This window comes from Myripristis murdjan, chromosome 21 (genome assembly GCF_902150065.1).
Source record: "Myripristis murdjan chromosome 21, fMyrMur1.1, whole genome shotgun sequence".
NCBI classification, from domain to species: Eukaryota; Metazoa; Chordata; class Actinopteri; order Holocentriformes; family Holocentridae; genus Myripristis; species Myripristis murdjan.
Window position 1 is genome coordinate 13,017,501 of NC_044000.1, and position 14,710 is coordinate 13,032,210.

The 14,710-nt window shown below is 40.4% G+C and overlaps 1 protein-coding gene across 3 annotated transcripts in view; it reads right to left on the reverse strand.

The window, feature by feature from the left end:
• Window positions 1-14,710, reverse strand: part of LOC115379838 (partitioning defective 3 homolog B-like) — a 283,828-nt gene that overhangs the window by 134,531 nt on the left and 134,587 nt on the right. For all 3 annotated transcript variants that reach the window (XM_030080760.1, XM_030080759.1, XM_030080758.1), the window contains exons 12-13: window positions 8,985-9,176; window positions 5,999-6,157 (exon numbers count right to left, since the gene is read on the reverse strand). In XM_030080760.1, coding sequence (XP_029936620.1) covers window positions 5,999-6,157; window positions 8,985-9,176 — 351 coding nt within the window. The remainder of the gene's footprint in view (window positions 1-5,998; window positions 6,158-8,984; window positions 9,177-14,710) is intronic.

Consider the following 14,710-nt stretch of genomic DNA (forward strand, 5'->3'; position numbering starts at 1 on the left):
TTCAGAGGAAACCTGGAAGATTCAAGGTGGGAAAAAATTAAATGTAAAATTTGACAGCATTGCAAACTACATGGATACTGTTAATTACTGTTCTTAGTCACAGTTTATTTGAAGTTATTTTAATATGACTAGCATAACACTGTCACAACTGTGACATGAACATTAAGGAATATTAATGACTGCTCTCATTAAACATTAGTCAATTATGTCCCTTTCCTTGCAGAGCTGACATTCCCTGGGATGTCTTGATGTTTAGTACGTTTATGACTACTGTTACAAATGGTCAATTGTGTCACCTTTAATTAAAAGCTGGCATTGTAACATGATTAGTCACTGACACCTGTCACAAACATGACACAGCAAACATACTTAAGCTGACCATATACTGCATGATTTTAGATATGTTGCTGATTAATTTCAACTCACACAGTCTGAGTAAATCATCCACAAAAGCTCACATTTTATGTGCTCACACTCCATGGTCACACACACACACACACACACCCACACCCACAGAGCTGTCAGCCTGTTGCCTGAGTTACACCGGCGGATGGCTTGTAGAAACCGAAAGTACAGGAAAAAAGTGTTTTTTGTTGGAAATGAGGGACATATTTCACTGCAAGCTCCTGTTGGATTACTTGGATTACTTTGTCGTCAAGCTTCAAATCGAAAATGTGGTGCAACTGCAGACTCTCAGCTACAAAGTGCCTTGAATGAACTTTTTGGTGCTTTCAGAGGCTGTACATGACACCATGAACTGGTGCAGTGAGGAAAAAAAAGGCACTGACTTTAGGAAATCAATCCATGACTCTGCTTCAACTGTACAAGAAGCTGATGACAGCCGACCACAATTTCTGACATGTCAGAAATTCATCCACCTTCCAATCAGAGGATGGGAGAAGTTGAGGGGGTCATGATCAGTCCTTGCTCCCACCCATACACTGCACAGCAAATGACGGCCAATGCAGCTGAGGTTTGGCCCAAGTCTAAAATGACTCAAAATGCTCTAAAATCCAGCATCCAGGCTTATTGGAATTACATTCATTAAATCCACTTTTTCATTCAGTTATAGTTTTAGTTCAGTTAGAGTTATATTTTGAAAATTCACCAGTCAGCATAAAAAAGGTATGGCTAAAGTTTGGTTTCCTTATGTGATACTTTTTAAGTCAAGTTTGTAACTTGTTCATATTTTAAAAGTATGTTTTTGAGAACTGTTTTGTAAATGCAATACACATGAGAGTGAAAAACAGGAAATCTGTGTTTGAAGTGTCCAAAGTGTTTGTGTGTCCAAATATTGACTTACAGTATTCTGAGCTCAAGAACATATACAGGCAGATGTGTTACTAAACTTCCATGTGTGTTTAAACATTTTATGTAGATGTCTAGTGAATAAAACTGTAGTTAGATGGAGTTTGCATGTGTCTACCCCAAACATCAATCCCAAAAAAGGGCATGTTGAAATACGTGTTGGCACATAAAAACATGCAAACGATGAAGAAGGTTGAACTCTGCTGTGAGCAACTGTATGAAGGTATTAGCATTAGACAGGACAAGAATGGCCAGACAAACAGAGAAGTCCTTCTCCTTGGACTTGCCTCCTGTTATCTGACTTAGTTTGATCCTGTGCTGGCAGGGAGAGAGCTGTTTGGTCCAAAATGGTTTTTAGTGGTTCAGCTGGCTAGCTGGTAACACTGACAGCAGCCATTGTGGGGGAAAGAAAGGATGAAGGAGAAGGAATTAAAAAGGATAGGAAGTTTTTAGTGGCAGAGGGAGGTAGAGGGGCTTTGATTGGGAAAAGATTAGGAAAGAAAGGTGGAGGGAAGGAAAGACGGAGGGCAGAATGGAAGGAGATGAGAAATGAGATGATTTGAGGATCAGTGATGCTTAAGAAGTCACCTCTTTCTCCCTCCTTCTATCTCCCCTCACCTCTCACTTTTTTCTGAGTTGGGAGTAAAAGCAGATCATGGTATTCACAGGAAACAGCATGGATAAAGGATGGATGGATGCACGGACAGGGAAAGGTCAGAGGAAGTTAAGTATATTCTGTCGAGCCAGCAAAGCTTCTACTTGTCTTCAAGTTTTCTCTTCACACCTCCAGCACTACATCCATCCTTCTGCCCTTCTATCCTTCTCCTGTTCCAGCCTGCAAATCCATTTGACCGCAGGAGAGAGTGGGACCCTGTGCTGAGTGACGCCATTGTTCCGCTAAGTCCATTCACATACAAAACTAGACGTCAAGGAGACGAGACAGATAGACAGAAAGATACTGAAAAGACAGTGAAGGATCAAGGTGAAAGTCCAGAGGGGATCCTGTTTCCCACGGCCTGCAGGGTTCCAACTGTCCAGAGTACTGTGTGTGTGATGTGTGTGTGAAGCAATGACAATCATATTGACGCCAAACCTCTCAAGGGGTGGTCCTCTCAGTGTCCACTGATCATTTAACAAAAAGGGTTTCCAGTGTATGTGTGTATTTTGATTTTTTTTTTTTTTTTTTTATTAGCATTTCTTTTCTTTTGTGTGTGTGGGTGTACTGTACACATGCATGAGCCGTTATGCATATGTATGCCTGGGCAGCTGTGTGGTTGTGCATCTTTGTTTGCATGAGTATTTATCTGTCTCTCTGTGTAAACCCAGTCCTCCACTCAAGCAACAAAGAACACATAACAGCTACTGTTTATAATAAATCCTCCTTGTCATCTCTCTGTTGTCCCCCTGAAAAGAACCAGCCCCTCCCTCACCAGGCCTCACCCTGAGTCCATCCCAGGACACAACATTCTTCAGTGGGTTAGAGGTCCTGCAGGCTCCCCTCCCTGCCTTGGTTCTCTCCCTGCACCCACACCAAAAGTAATTATTTTACTCTCTACAATGTAATCATTGTGATGTGTGTGTGTGTGTGTGTGTTTTGTGAAACTTATTTATCAAATTAAAGGTTTCTAAGAATTTTCTGCACCAAAATAAGGGTCCCTTACAATACAACTGAGAAAAAGGAAGTGATTTGAGAAGGATGACAGTGATTCCATCATCTTGTTAAAAAATAATTTCAGTAAATGTTCATTTTGCTGTTTATTATGGTCAGCTGATAAAGACAACAGGGATTTAATTTATACCAGAGGGTTAAAGCGGAGGGAAGGAGTAGAACTCCAGCCAAAATGGATGAGAGGCGATGTCCTCAATGAGTTAGCTGCTGCCCATACTAGACATTAAGTAAGAAGCTAACATTAGCTACTAGTTACTAGTTATTAGTTACCGTGCATTGTTACTATGAAAATAAATTGTCAAAAATCTGAAGCATCAATAAAATTATGTGGTTTGAAGAACGATAAAAAAATGTTCTTTTTTTTAAGATTGTATAATGACATTGTGAATTAAATATGTAACATTGTTGCTAGATCATATATAGTTCAAATATGTTGCTCAGACAAATAACCGCTTTACTTGGTAGAAAGAATAACACATACAACCTTATTCATTTTGAGCACCGAGGTCAGTTTATTTTTTCCACAGCTGATGAAGTGGTGAGTCAGTGCACCATCTCCCTCCCTTCCCACCTTTGTCTACACATAGTTGGAATGAACTTTACATTTTTATGCAGTGACAAAACTACTTTTCTCACAATAAATAAAAGAAGAACGGGGTTTTTGAATGAACAGTGATAGCCACCATGGCTGAGTAAATGAAAAAAGAGCATCACCTACAGAAACTTAAAGTCCATAGTCCAAACATCATCCAAATATGACCTTTCCTCAGCATTAGCTTTATATAATATGTCTGCACTTTGAAAAGTCATTTTGGAAAGTAACTAGATATGGTTTTCACAATATTCTCCATGATCAGATTTAAGTGAAGTAAAACTAATGACACAGATTAGGGCGTGTTGATTTTTAGCCCAAAATCAAAGTCATGAGGTTTTATAGCTTTGAAATATTAGATTTTGGCTTTTTAGGTTTTAGATGACCAACGTACTTGGGAATATTTATTTAGAGTGGTGATTAAGGATATTTGGATAGATGGGAAGTGATTGAATGAGAAGAGGCTGGATAAAGTCAGAGATTAGTGAGAGCTGGCTGGGAAAAGAATAGAGAGGGGTGGGTGAGAAAGACAATAGAAGGGTGCAGAGGTGAGGGAGAGGGGAAAAGTAAAGGAGACAGAAAGAAGAAAAAGGGAAGGAAACATGAAAAAGATCACAGGGGAAAAAAGAAGTGGTCCATTCCTGTTCTGTTAAAAGCATCAATATTGAAGCAAAAAAAAAAAAAAAAGGCTTTTAAAGCGCAGATGGTCTCTTATCTATCTCCCTTTTTATCTATTTTTCTCCTCTCTAAGAGAAAGAGGGAAAACATAAATGCAACTCTTTGATGTTGCTAACAGCTTTCCCCATCAAACTATTGACAGGGGATTCCCTAAGCCCTGCAAGCCTGAGCATGCATAACTGCATGCAAACATACATGCACACACACCCATGTGAATACACCTAAATAACAGCGAAAAATAGAATTTGTTCCCTCTCTAACCGTGTATTTGCAACATATCTATGTGTGTGTGTGTATATTCTGCATTGTGTGTACATATGTCGTTTTTATTTTGCTACCAGCAGGTCAGGCAAAGAGTGTTCACACCTGAGCAACCATCTACTTTTGTGTGTATGTGCATGTGTGTGTGTGTGTTGGCGCACACTCTGCTGGGCCTTGTAAAAGGCATCAGCTGAAAAGCAGCAGAGGATCTATTGTGAGCGAGGTGGCACATCACTCTTATTCATAAAGAGAGGATATACAGCTCAGTGAAGAATACACACTCACACACATACATACACTCACACACAAAAGCCAAGGTGTGAATGCCCTTTTCCTGCTGTTGGTAAGAGAGAAGAGAGGAAAGACATTGGAGTCTATTCTATGAAGAGAATGAATAGAAGAACTAAACTGTCAATGTGTGTAGAAAGAGGTGGATGCATTGAAAAGGGAGTAGACCGCAGAAAAAGAGCGAGAGACATTTTAGTCAGTGTGAGCCAGAAGTGGGGATATGAGATATGGATTGAAGATAAAAGAGGCATGCATGTTTGTTTTGTTCCGCCCGTCCAGCTACCGACTGCATGAATGTTCTCTCATTCTCACAGCAGGTGTCCTAACCTAGATTCTGGCTCTCTATGAGAATACAAAAAAGGAGAAATTCTTGTGTACTATGAAGACACTTTGTAAAGTCTGTGGGTGTGTGTATGTTTAACCTTATTTTATCAAGGGATTGTGTGCTGATGATCATGCATACTCTTCCGTTCAGCAACATCCGTTCCGTTCACACAGTTACACACATTTTCACTAGGAGCTTCCCTGTAGAACTACAATTTTGAGTTGCTGGCCACTGGGTACCTTCACTGGAGCAGCTGGGGGTTGATTGCTTTGCTCAAAACTCTGCCGGTCCCATCAGTGGGTTTGTCTTTACAAATGCAGGCTGCAGACAAGCTTTATTCAAACTCGTGAAACTTAATTTTAAATTCTAGTGGAGATTCCAGGGCCTCCAAAGATACCAAGTATATGCTGCAGCATTACTGAGAAATGTGTGAAAAAAGGTATATTTTCTATTAGATGTAATGGTGCAGTCATAAAACAATGTCAATTAGAGCCTCAATTTGAATATTTCACTCATTATAAATGCTGGTTTTCAGTAACATGTTGCACCTGGTACATACAGAATAAGCGACACTGTCATACAATATGGGAAATATGATTTTGTCTGACTTTACTGCTACTTAAGAGTAAATTTAAGACAGAGTTCAAGGGATTAATGGTGATTGTTGATGGAACTGAAGTGCTACACTCTTTAATGCAAATTTCCCTAACTGGTCTAGGGATTCAAACCAAAGAACTTAAGGTCACAGCCACTCTTGTTTGTTGTCCCTCTTCCCTCAAAGCCCAGTAAATTGTTCCTCTTACTGTATGCACCCCCCTTCTGTGTGTGTGTGTGTGTGTGTGTGTGTGTGTGTGTGTGTATGTGTGCACATGTGTACCTGAAGAGCTCTCAGCACCACTAGCTGAATTGTCCCTCTCAGATTCCCCTCCTGGGACATGGACCGGCGAAGCGTCTCCATGGCAACATGGTTAGAGCGTCCCAACAGCGACTCTCCATTCACTGCTACCAGCTGGTCGTTGATGCGCAGGCGCCCGTCCTGTAAAAACACATTCACACATACACACACAAATAAACCAGTGTTCAAAAACAGAGCTTAATCGTGTAATTAATTAACAATCAGTTCCATACTTCTGTATCAATGTTTTGATGCTATATTTATAAGAATCAGCAAAATGTGGTGCTGGAAATCAGAACATATTGCACTGCCTTTTTATTCTGATTCTGATTTATGCAGATTAAGTCTTTAACATTTTGAAATATCATATGAACTCATGGTATATCATAATGTATCCTTAGTCAACATGGGTAACAAAAAATAAATAAATAAATAAATAAATAAAACTGCATCTGATTTGCATGCATATCAGTTAGGCCACACATCTCTGCCTGCCTCAACCCTGCATCTGTATCTGCGTATCTGTCTCTGTGCCAGTGTGCTCTTGTGTGTGTGTTTGTGTGTGTGTGTTTGTTGATCAATAGCTGGATGATGAATGTTGTCACAGATAACAAAGTGGTCCATTCATGTTTCTTTATTCTGAATTTTAATGAGAGCGGAAGACAAATGTGACTGAAAAACTTTGATGTTTGTAATGGGATTCGCCAGTAAGCTATTGATAGAGGCGCACGCACGCACACACGCCCGCACGCACACATGCCTCTGTTGCCTTCAGTGGGTGTCTCTTGCGAACACAAACCAAAATAGAGCCAGACTACCAACTCATTGACAGTCAAAACACTTACACACTCATTCTCATACACACACATTCCCATAATTGTCTGACCATCCCCATTCTTTGAAGAAACAGAATGCTGATCAGCCTTCAAACTCAACTTCCAAACACTCCCTCAGATACACAGACACAGATGAGACCTTTAGCCCCACAGCTAACCCATATATATCCCATTGAGCATCATGTGGCGTGTGTTTTTAGAAATCCACAACAGCAGACCTGTCTGCACTATTTCTAAGAGCTGCACAGACGTGTCTGCCTCCCTGTTTGTCTGTCTCTCTGCCATGCCAAGTGAGTGGCATGGCATGTGCGGTGAGTGAGAGGTCAAAGGCCACTGGAACCAGAGCACATGGCGGCACAGACAGCTGAGGTGGCTGCAACAAGGTCCACACATCTCCCATGCTGACTTTTCTGCAAAGGCACTCTTCGCTCCTATGTTTGGCGCAAACAGCACAAAAACATTGTTGTTTTTGGTTTTGAACTCGAGAATAAGCCCTGTTGCTGTTGTTTTTGCTCTTTCTTACCAGATTTACAGTTGCAGTTCATCATTTGGATGGAAAATTTAGATTCTGGTGGTGCTGTTGTTACATGGAGCCAAAAACAAGGAGTGTGCCTTTAAAGCCCTGTTTTGTCATTTTCTCAAAGGCTTGCAAAGGGTTCACCTTTTTCATTTGTTGTAATTACAAGCGTATTGGGAGATATTTCATCTTTACCGTTTACTTCTCGCTGTTGCGTGTAATTAGTTTGCCATGTGTGCTTTTATCTGTGCAAAGAAAATTCCTTTAGGGACAATGGGGATTTCAATTCAATCCATTCACTGAGGAAATGAAGTCTCTTGACTTTTCTGTAAAACAGTTTTGACCCCTGAAGGATAAATTGATTGTTTTGCTCATTTGTTTTCACCACAGGGAGGTCAGAGTGCAGGGTACAAGGTCAGTTACAGATCAGGAAGCCTTGAGCTGGAAAAGATTCACTGTCTTGCTCATGGACACTTCAGCACAGACAATGTGCACCATCATAAGGGACAAAGTGTCCTTTATCACTTCACGACCCTGCTGACATAATTTACCTTTGTCTGTCAGGAGAGTCGCTCAGTGCATGATGGGCTTAGCGAGGACACAGCGGATACCGATTACACTGTTGATTAATTTAACTAGGCATATTACCCTGTTGTATATATGATTTACATAACAATGGGTGGTGATTCCACATCAGTGATTAACTGTACGGAGAGAGCATAATGATCAACATCTCAAAGGAGGACTACAACGCTAGTTACTTTACGCACAGTGACAGTAACATGGCCATGCTAATTATTTTCAGCCAGAAAAATGTGACTTTAGAATGTACTGTTAAACAAAGGACACAATTTATTCTAAATCCAGGACATATAAATAAAAAATAAATAAAAACCAAATAAACGAAAAAAAAAGTGACACAAATTCTTGAATACAGGTATCTCATACTAAACAATAATAAAAATATGAAATTTTATTGGCGTCTTTTCAAAATTAAACAAGACTTTTTTTTTTTTTTTCTTTTCCATGAAATAGCCCAGTAAACCCAGGTGTTACTAATGAGATTAATTAAAGTTTTATTCTATTTAAGTTTAACAGAGCCTTTCCAATGAGCCATCATGAACAATAGTGGGACACTGGTTCTAATATGGCATGGTTAGATGCAAATTCAGTCCAAGAATATGTTTTGCACATCACAACGAATCAGCAGCAGTAGTTGTACATACATGTACACATATACTTACATGTGCAGTGGGTTCAACTTTTTTCCAATGCCAGTAGTGATTTTTTTTTTTTTTTTTTTTTTTTTTTTTTTTAATCATTTGCATGGGTTTTCAACTGATGTGTGTGGGAAATGTAACATCTTCCCACATGGGTTAAAAGATAATCTGACCACACCTTTACCCTAAATGGCTCATGTGTTTTGATGGGTTTTTTTCTTTGTTTTGTTTATTTTATATACTTTTTTCAATTTTATACACTTTTTCCTTCTGTTCCTTAGACGAGGGTAGACTAGTGTGTTTTTTGTAACTGTAATGAGAAGATATCTGTGGTAGAACGCAATGCGATATAGGTAAGTAAAATGTCATCTTTTCTGGTTACAGCATTATGTCACCTTGTATGCGGCCCCTCCATGTATAATGGATTTGATGAAGATTCCCAGGTCCTCTCCTGTCTCTCTGGACTTGTTTCCTTTGAGGCTGACACCCAGCCCTGCTGAGCCAGTGTCATTAAGGGCCACCTCAAACATGAGCTGCTCCTTTCCATCCTCTGAGAGGACGGCCGGCCCACGGGACACCTCATCCTTCTGAGAGAGAGAGAGAGGGGTGAGAGCAGGAGACAAGGAAGTTGGACAGGAGATGGGGTTGAAAAGAGGAGGGAGATATAGAAGAGAGAGAGAGGAGGCCAGAGAGGTCAGTTCATTTGGGCACAAATAGCCTCAAAAAGCTAAACTAAAAGCTTTTCCATTTGAGAGAAACCATCACAACCTTTTTTTCTAGAGAATTTCTCTAAGAGTGAAATGTCCAATTGGTGTCGGCTTTGAGGTCGCATAGTACTGCTGGCAGAGTGTATTTTCAATGACAGACCCCCCCCCCCCCCCCCCCCCCCCCAAAAAAAAAAAAAAATCCAAAAAGCCATTTGGTCTGGCTGCTTTTATATTCCCATCTTTTCTCTTCCTTCAATAATACCAATAAAATGACCCATGCATTTCTGAAAGGTAATTGGGGAATAGAGAGACAAGTAGAATGAGCCAGAGAGGGACAGAACGAGGAGTGGAGTGAGAGCAAAGGGAAGGGAAAGGTGAAATACACAGAGGGAAAGAGTCAGTCAGAGTGAAAGAAAGAGGGAGTATAAAACAGAGAAGAGAAAGAATGAGCGACTATATAGGAGGAAATGACTGTTATTAACCCAGGGAGATGGTGAAAAACAGCATCCTTTGTCACCAAGGAGATGGGGCAGTAATGAGTGAGTATGAAACACACTAGCAGCAAAAAGAAAAAGAGAGAAAAAAGAAAGCAAGAGGATCAAGCCAGATGAAAGTGTATATTTGAAGGCTGTGATGGCTCAGCGGGAGAAGTGGCATGGTTGCTCTATACAAGGGCTGGATTACACTTATTTAAAATATAATGACAGAGGAAAAACACGGTACAATCTGTCATAAGACAAAAAACATCCCTTTCATTTTCAAACTCTCAGCCTACTCAGATCATCATTTATTAGACTACCTACTTTCTATATTAGCTCTATGCCTACCTGTATGTTTATTTATTTCTATAAAGATGTTTAAATTGGAATATTTAAAACTATTAGATCAAAAAATAAACTGATATCTTCAAAGGGGAGCATAGCAAAAAAGGACTTTTGATCAACTGCATTAGACTGAAAGCAGAGGAGAAAAAAGTGAAGCATGAGCAATTATCAGCATCAGTCATCTGAAATACAGTACCTCTGTTTTGTTCTGCCTATGACTTATCATATTTTATGCAGAAGTACACAGGGATCTTTCTTAATGAACATTCAACAGTGGCCGCCATAGCCAGCACAAAGGAAAAGTTCTTCCCCATGTCCTATTACACTGCATGATATCTCCGAGAGTTTAAAAACAACTGTCGACGACACATACACAGACGAACTGCCTATGAATGTGTGTGAATGTGTGTGTGTGTGTGTGTGTGTGTGTGTGTGCACAGCACATGTGACTGCATGGTGGTCAGAGCTCTCTTCCTCCTAAACCAGCCTGCAAACCTGTTTTTCCTTGTTTGTGCATGATGGTTCACGTCACTGTATGTCCGCCAGACTTTAGTTGGTGTGTGTATGTGTACGCGTGTGCAGACACACAATCTCGGTCTGTGTATGTGTGTTTGCGTGGGTCAGCAGTGTCAGGTTTAGACAGTGTTTGTCTGCGGGGATTGTAGGTTTAACAGCGTTAAGCCGACACAAAGTCCTCTACTCTGCAGAAAACTGTTTTCCCTGCTGGAAAAACTCACCTCATCAGACTGACTGTCCAGACCTGATAGGAAGCTCGACGACCTTGGAAAGAACTTCAAAATACCCAGGAGAGAAATGTTAACCGGTTTTTGTGCATAATTACATTGAGAATTTATTAGATTCTGAGATTTTGTCTGCAGTAATGTTCATTATTTGGCAACTTTCCTGTTATTCCACCACTGCTGCAGTCAGTGTTTATTGGAGTTAACTTCCATGCTTTGTTAATTCATGTTTTCTTGCCCTTATTCTCATCACAGGACAGAACCAATGGCACAAGCAATTTAGAGCAGACGATATACTGCAGGAAGGATTAAACGAGTGGTTTTCAACATGTGGGTCATGACCACCCACAGGGGCATCAGATGACTTATGGAATCTGAAAAAAAATGTGTAAATTCATTATGAGGTTATTTATCTGCATCATGAATGCCATTTTCTTGTGAAACAATCAAATGTCACAGGCAATGTGTTTAACCAGTATGAGGGACACCCATTTCTAACACAACACAATACCAGAGAGCGAAAGGAGGTGTGGCATGAAAAAATAATTAGCAAGACAAGATGGCCACACCTGCAGCGAGCGTTTGCAAGTGAGGCCAGTGGCATCACTTCAGGCTAAAAAAAAAAATAAATAAAAAAGTTACTCTGCCTTGAATTCAGTGACATGTTGCAGGTGTAACACACCACCAAAGCACTGCTACTGGCTGAAAACCACATTCATCCTCCACGTTGTTCCTGCTGGGCAGAGTAGAGATGGACATTGTAGAGAGGCTTATCGTGAAAGTAGAAAACATCCAAATCTTTATGATGTTTCCTGTAAAAGTTAGAGGGACCTGAACAAAAAAAGAGGCATGGGTAGAAACTCCAAAGATTTAAATTAAAGTGAGCAATGGCACCCACCACAGATAGGTACTCACTCTTTTTCACCAGCAAGTAATTTTGCAAAATGACTGGTTCCCATTTTTGTGACTACAACACTGTTGGAACCAGTCAGGCCACTTCCCAAGATGCTGTCGCTGAGTCTTCACTCACTTGCTTCCAGCGTGGCTTAGGTTTGAGGAGAAATTGCTTCTACATGGGGTTGCACACTGAAAATGTTGAGAACCCTGGGATTAAGCAAGGTCTTCGTGCTTTTTCCTCACAGGACAAACGTCAAATTCAGACACTGTCTCACACGCACAGACACGGAACCTGTGACGGTGTCTGTACATACAGTAAACTTTACATTCTGTACAGATATGTGTACATGTTTTATGTTGTACTGATACTTTCATCCCCTTTGCAACATCACTGTTGCAAAAACAATCCCCTCAGTCCTAAAGATTGTAAAAGAAATATAGAAAAGGTTTACAGTGCAAATTTACAATTTAGAAAAGGTGAGTAATGGAACAGAATTAAACCTGTATAAGGATGAGGGTTTTTTTTTTCTTCTTTTTTTTCCCTAGTGGCATAAGACATATTCATTAGGAGCTAAACTCAGGTCAGCCAATCAAACAGTGCTCTGTCATCTCATATTCAGAGGGGCTTTCTCAGTGTTTTAGTCTTGCTTAAATTTGCAGCAGCAATGATTAATCTGTGTGTTTTGTTGCCTAATACTTCTGGTACAGCTATAATGAGCTAGCAATATACTTTGGTTGAAGCACTCAGTCAAGTCAGGCTAGCACATTTCTTCCCAAATGCCAGTAATCTCCTTTTTTTCCCCCCATAGTCATTCTATTATACATTTAAGATTAATGTGAGAATGAAACTTTGATGTAAATATTTTACATGCATGGGCTTTACATTTTTGTGTTTATTGGTTTTATAGAGTGATGCCAGCCCCATGTAGTATTTATGGATTCATTGAAAACCTATCAAGCCACTGGTAAGAAATGAACAACAGACCACTGGTCTGTGGCATATTCAACCGCTCCTACATGCATGAGTTGACGAACCACATTTGAAAGTACAAGTACACAAACACACACAAAAACACAAATACAGACATTCACCAGAGCTTCTGGTAAGTTGTTAGGAGATCCCACCCCCCACCATCACCTCACACTCACTCACACACTCACACACACACACACACACACACACACACACACACACACACACACACACAGAAACATACACGGGTGCAAACAAATTGTCAATATAGACTGTAATTTCATGGGAATGTTTCTATTATCTCTGCTTCATTGCTATGATAGGTGGATGTGAGCGGGTTTGTGTGTTTCTGTATCTGTGTAACATTAAAAATAACAGAGTAGTGTGTGCCTGTGTGTGTTTTTGTGTCCATCTCTTTATGACACAAAAACAAAAACTCTAACCCTCTCCCTCCATCAGAACCATCCCATTATAGAAAAAACACTTTCAATAGATGAACACCCTTATGTTGCTCATTTAACATTAAAATGGGTTACCACGGCGATGGATCAACAGGACGACGTGCTATTAAAATGACAGATCAGTGTCTGTGTGTGTGTGCTGTTTTATTAAAATGAGCCGTGGAAGTGTGAGAGAGAAAAAGAGGGAGAAAGACAGTGAAAGAGAGGAGACATTATGTTAAAATGAGCTGGAGCAGTCAACCACACAAACACACAGATACACAAATACACACACACACACACACACACACACACACACATGAATACAGGAAAGACACACACCTGTCCTCAACTCACCCCCTGCTGAAGAAAGGATGAAGGGGAGAGAAAGAGAGGGAGGGGTGGGGGACAAAGTGTGGCAGATAACAAAAAAAGACAAAGAGAAAGAGCAGTCATCGTGTACTTTCCTGAGGACCAAAATGTGCTCATCAGGAACCAAATTCATTTCAGTTCAGGTCAGTCCATCAGTCAGTGAAACGCTGGTCTTTCATCAAAACGATATGCTCACTCTTGCAGTGTTAGTCTTACTAAGCTTTCAAATGTAGTAGCTAAAGGTGCACTATGCAGAACTGAAGACTGATTAAAAACATGGAGTAGGCTCGGTATCAGTAAGTCAAGCTAACGATGAGAACCATGTAGATCCAACCATTAAATTTGTGCTTATTCCATGTTTTTTTTTTGTCAGTTGAGGCTAAAGCGTTCTCACTTCAATGTAATTTTACATGGTGTACCATTAATTAATGTATGACAGAATATTTTTTTGCTACCAAAAACCTTGTGATGCTCGCTTGCCCAGTGTTGCCCTGGCACAGCCAGCTGATCTCAAGTTTGCATTGGTTTTGATTTGTGAAACCATCTGGCCACTCTCTAACAGAAGTGTTCGACTGGAAAACAAAAAAAATGGTTGGACTAAAGAGCGTCCTTTGAGAAACTACAGGTGTGGCTTAGATGAAGACATGAGACGCTACGGTGCATCAAACCAGAAAACAGTAACAACACAGGACATCAACAGAATTTCTGTACAAAAACAGTGTACCGACATGTTGACAAGCTACCGATACTTTGCTCACTTTGGCTATAACTCTTTTTGCTGTTTGTTTAGCTCTAGTGTTGTGCCATATAACTAATCATTGGCAATTTTTGTAGATGTATGTTGCTGCCGCGCCTTTTCCAAACAGTTTGAATCCAACAGAACAGACTGCATTTTGTGTAGTGAACAACAGTAATGAAATCAGTGCGGCTGTGCCAGGCTAACCTACTGAAGCTTAGCGATATAGTCGAGTGGATCTCTTCTTGCCAACACATTAGAGGTGTTGCTCCTGTCAATCCTGACTGTGATAACATCAACTACAGCAGCAACTGATGGACACCTAACTACATCAGGTGCCATGGGACTGGTCATCATCATGGCTTGTCGGTATTTTTTGGCCTACAAACAAGTAGAAAGAGGCAATTCTCTTCTTGTTTTGACTGATGCCCC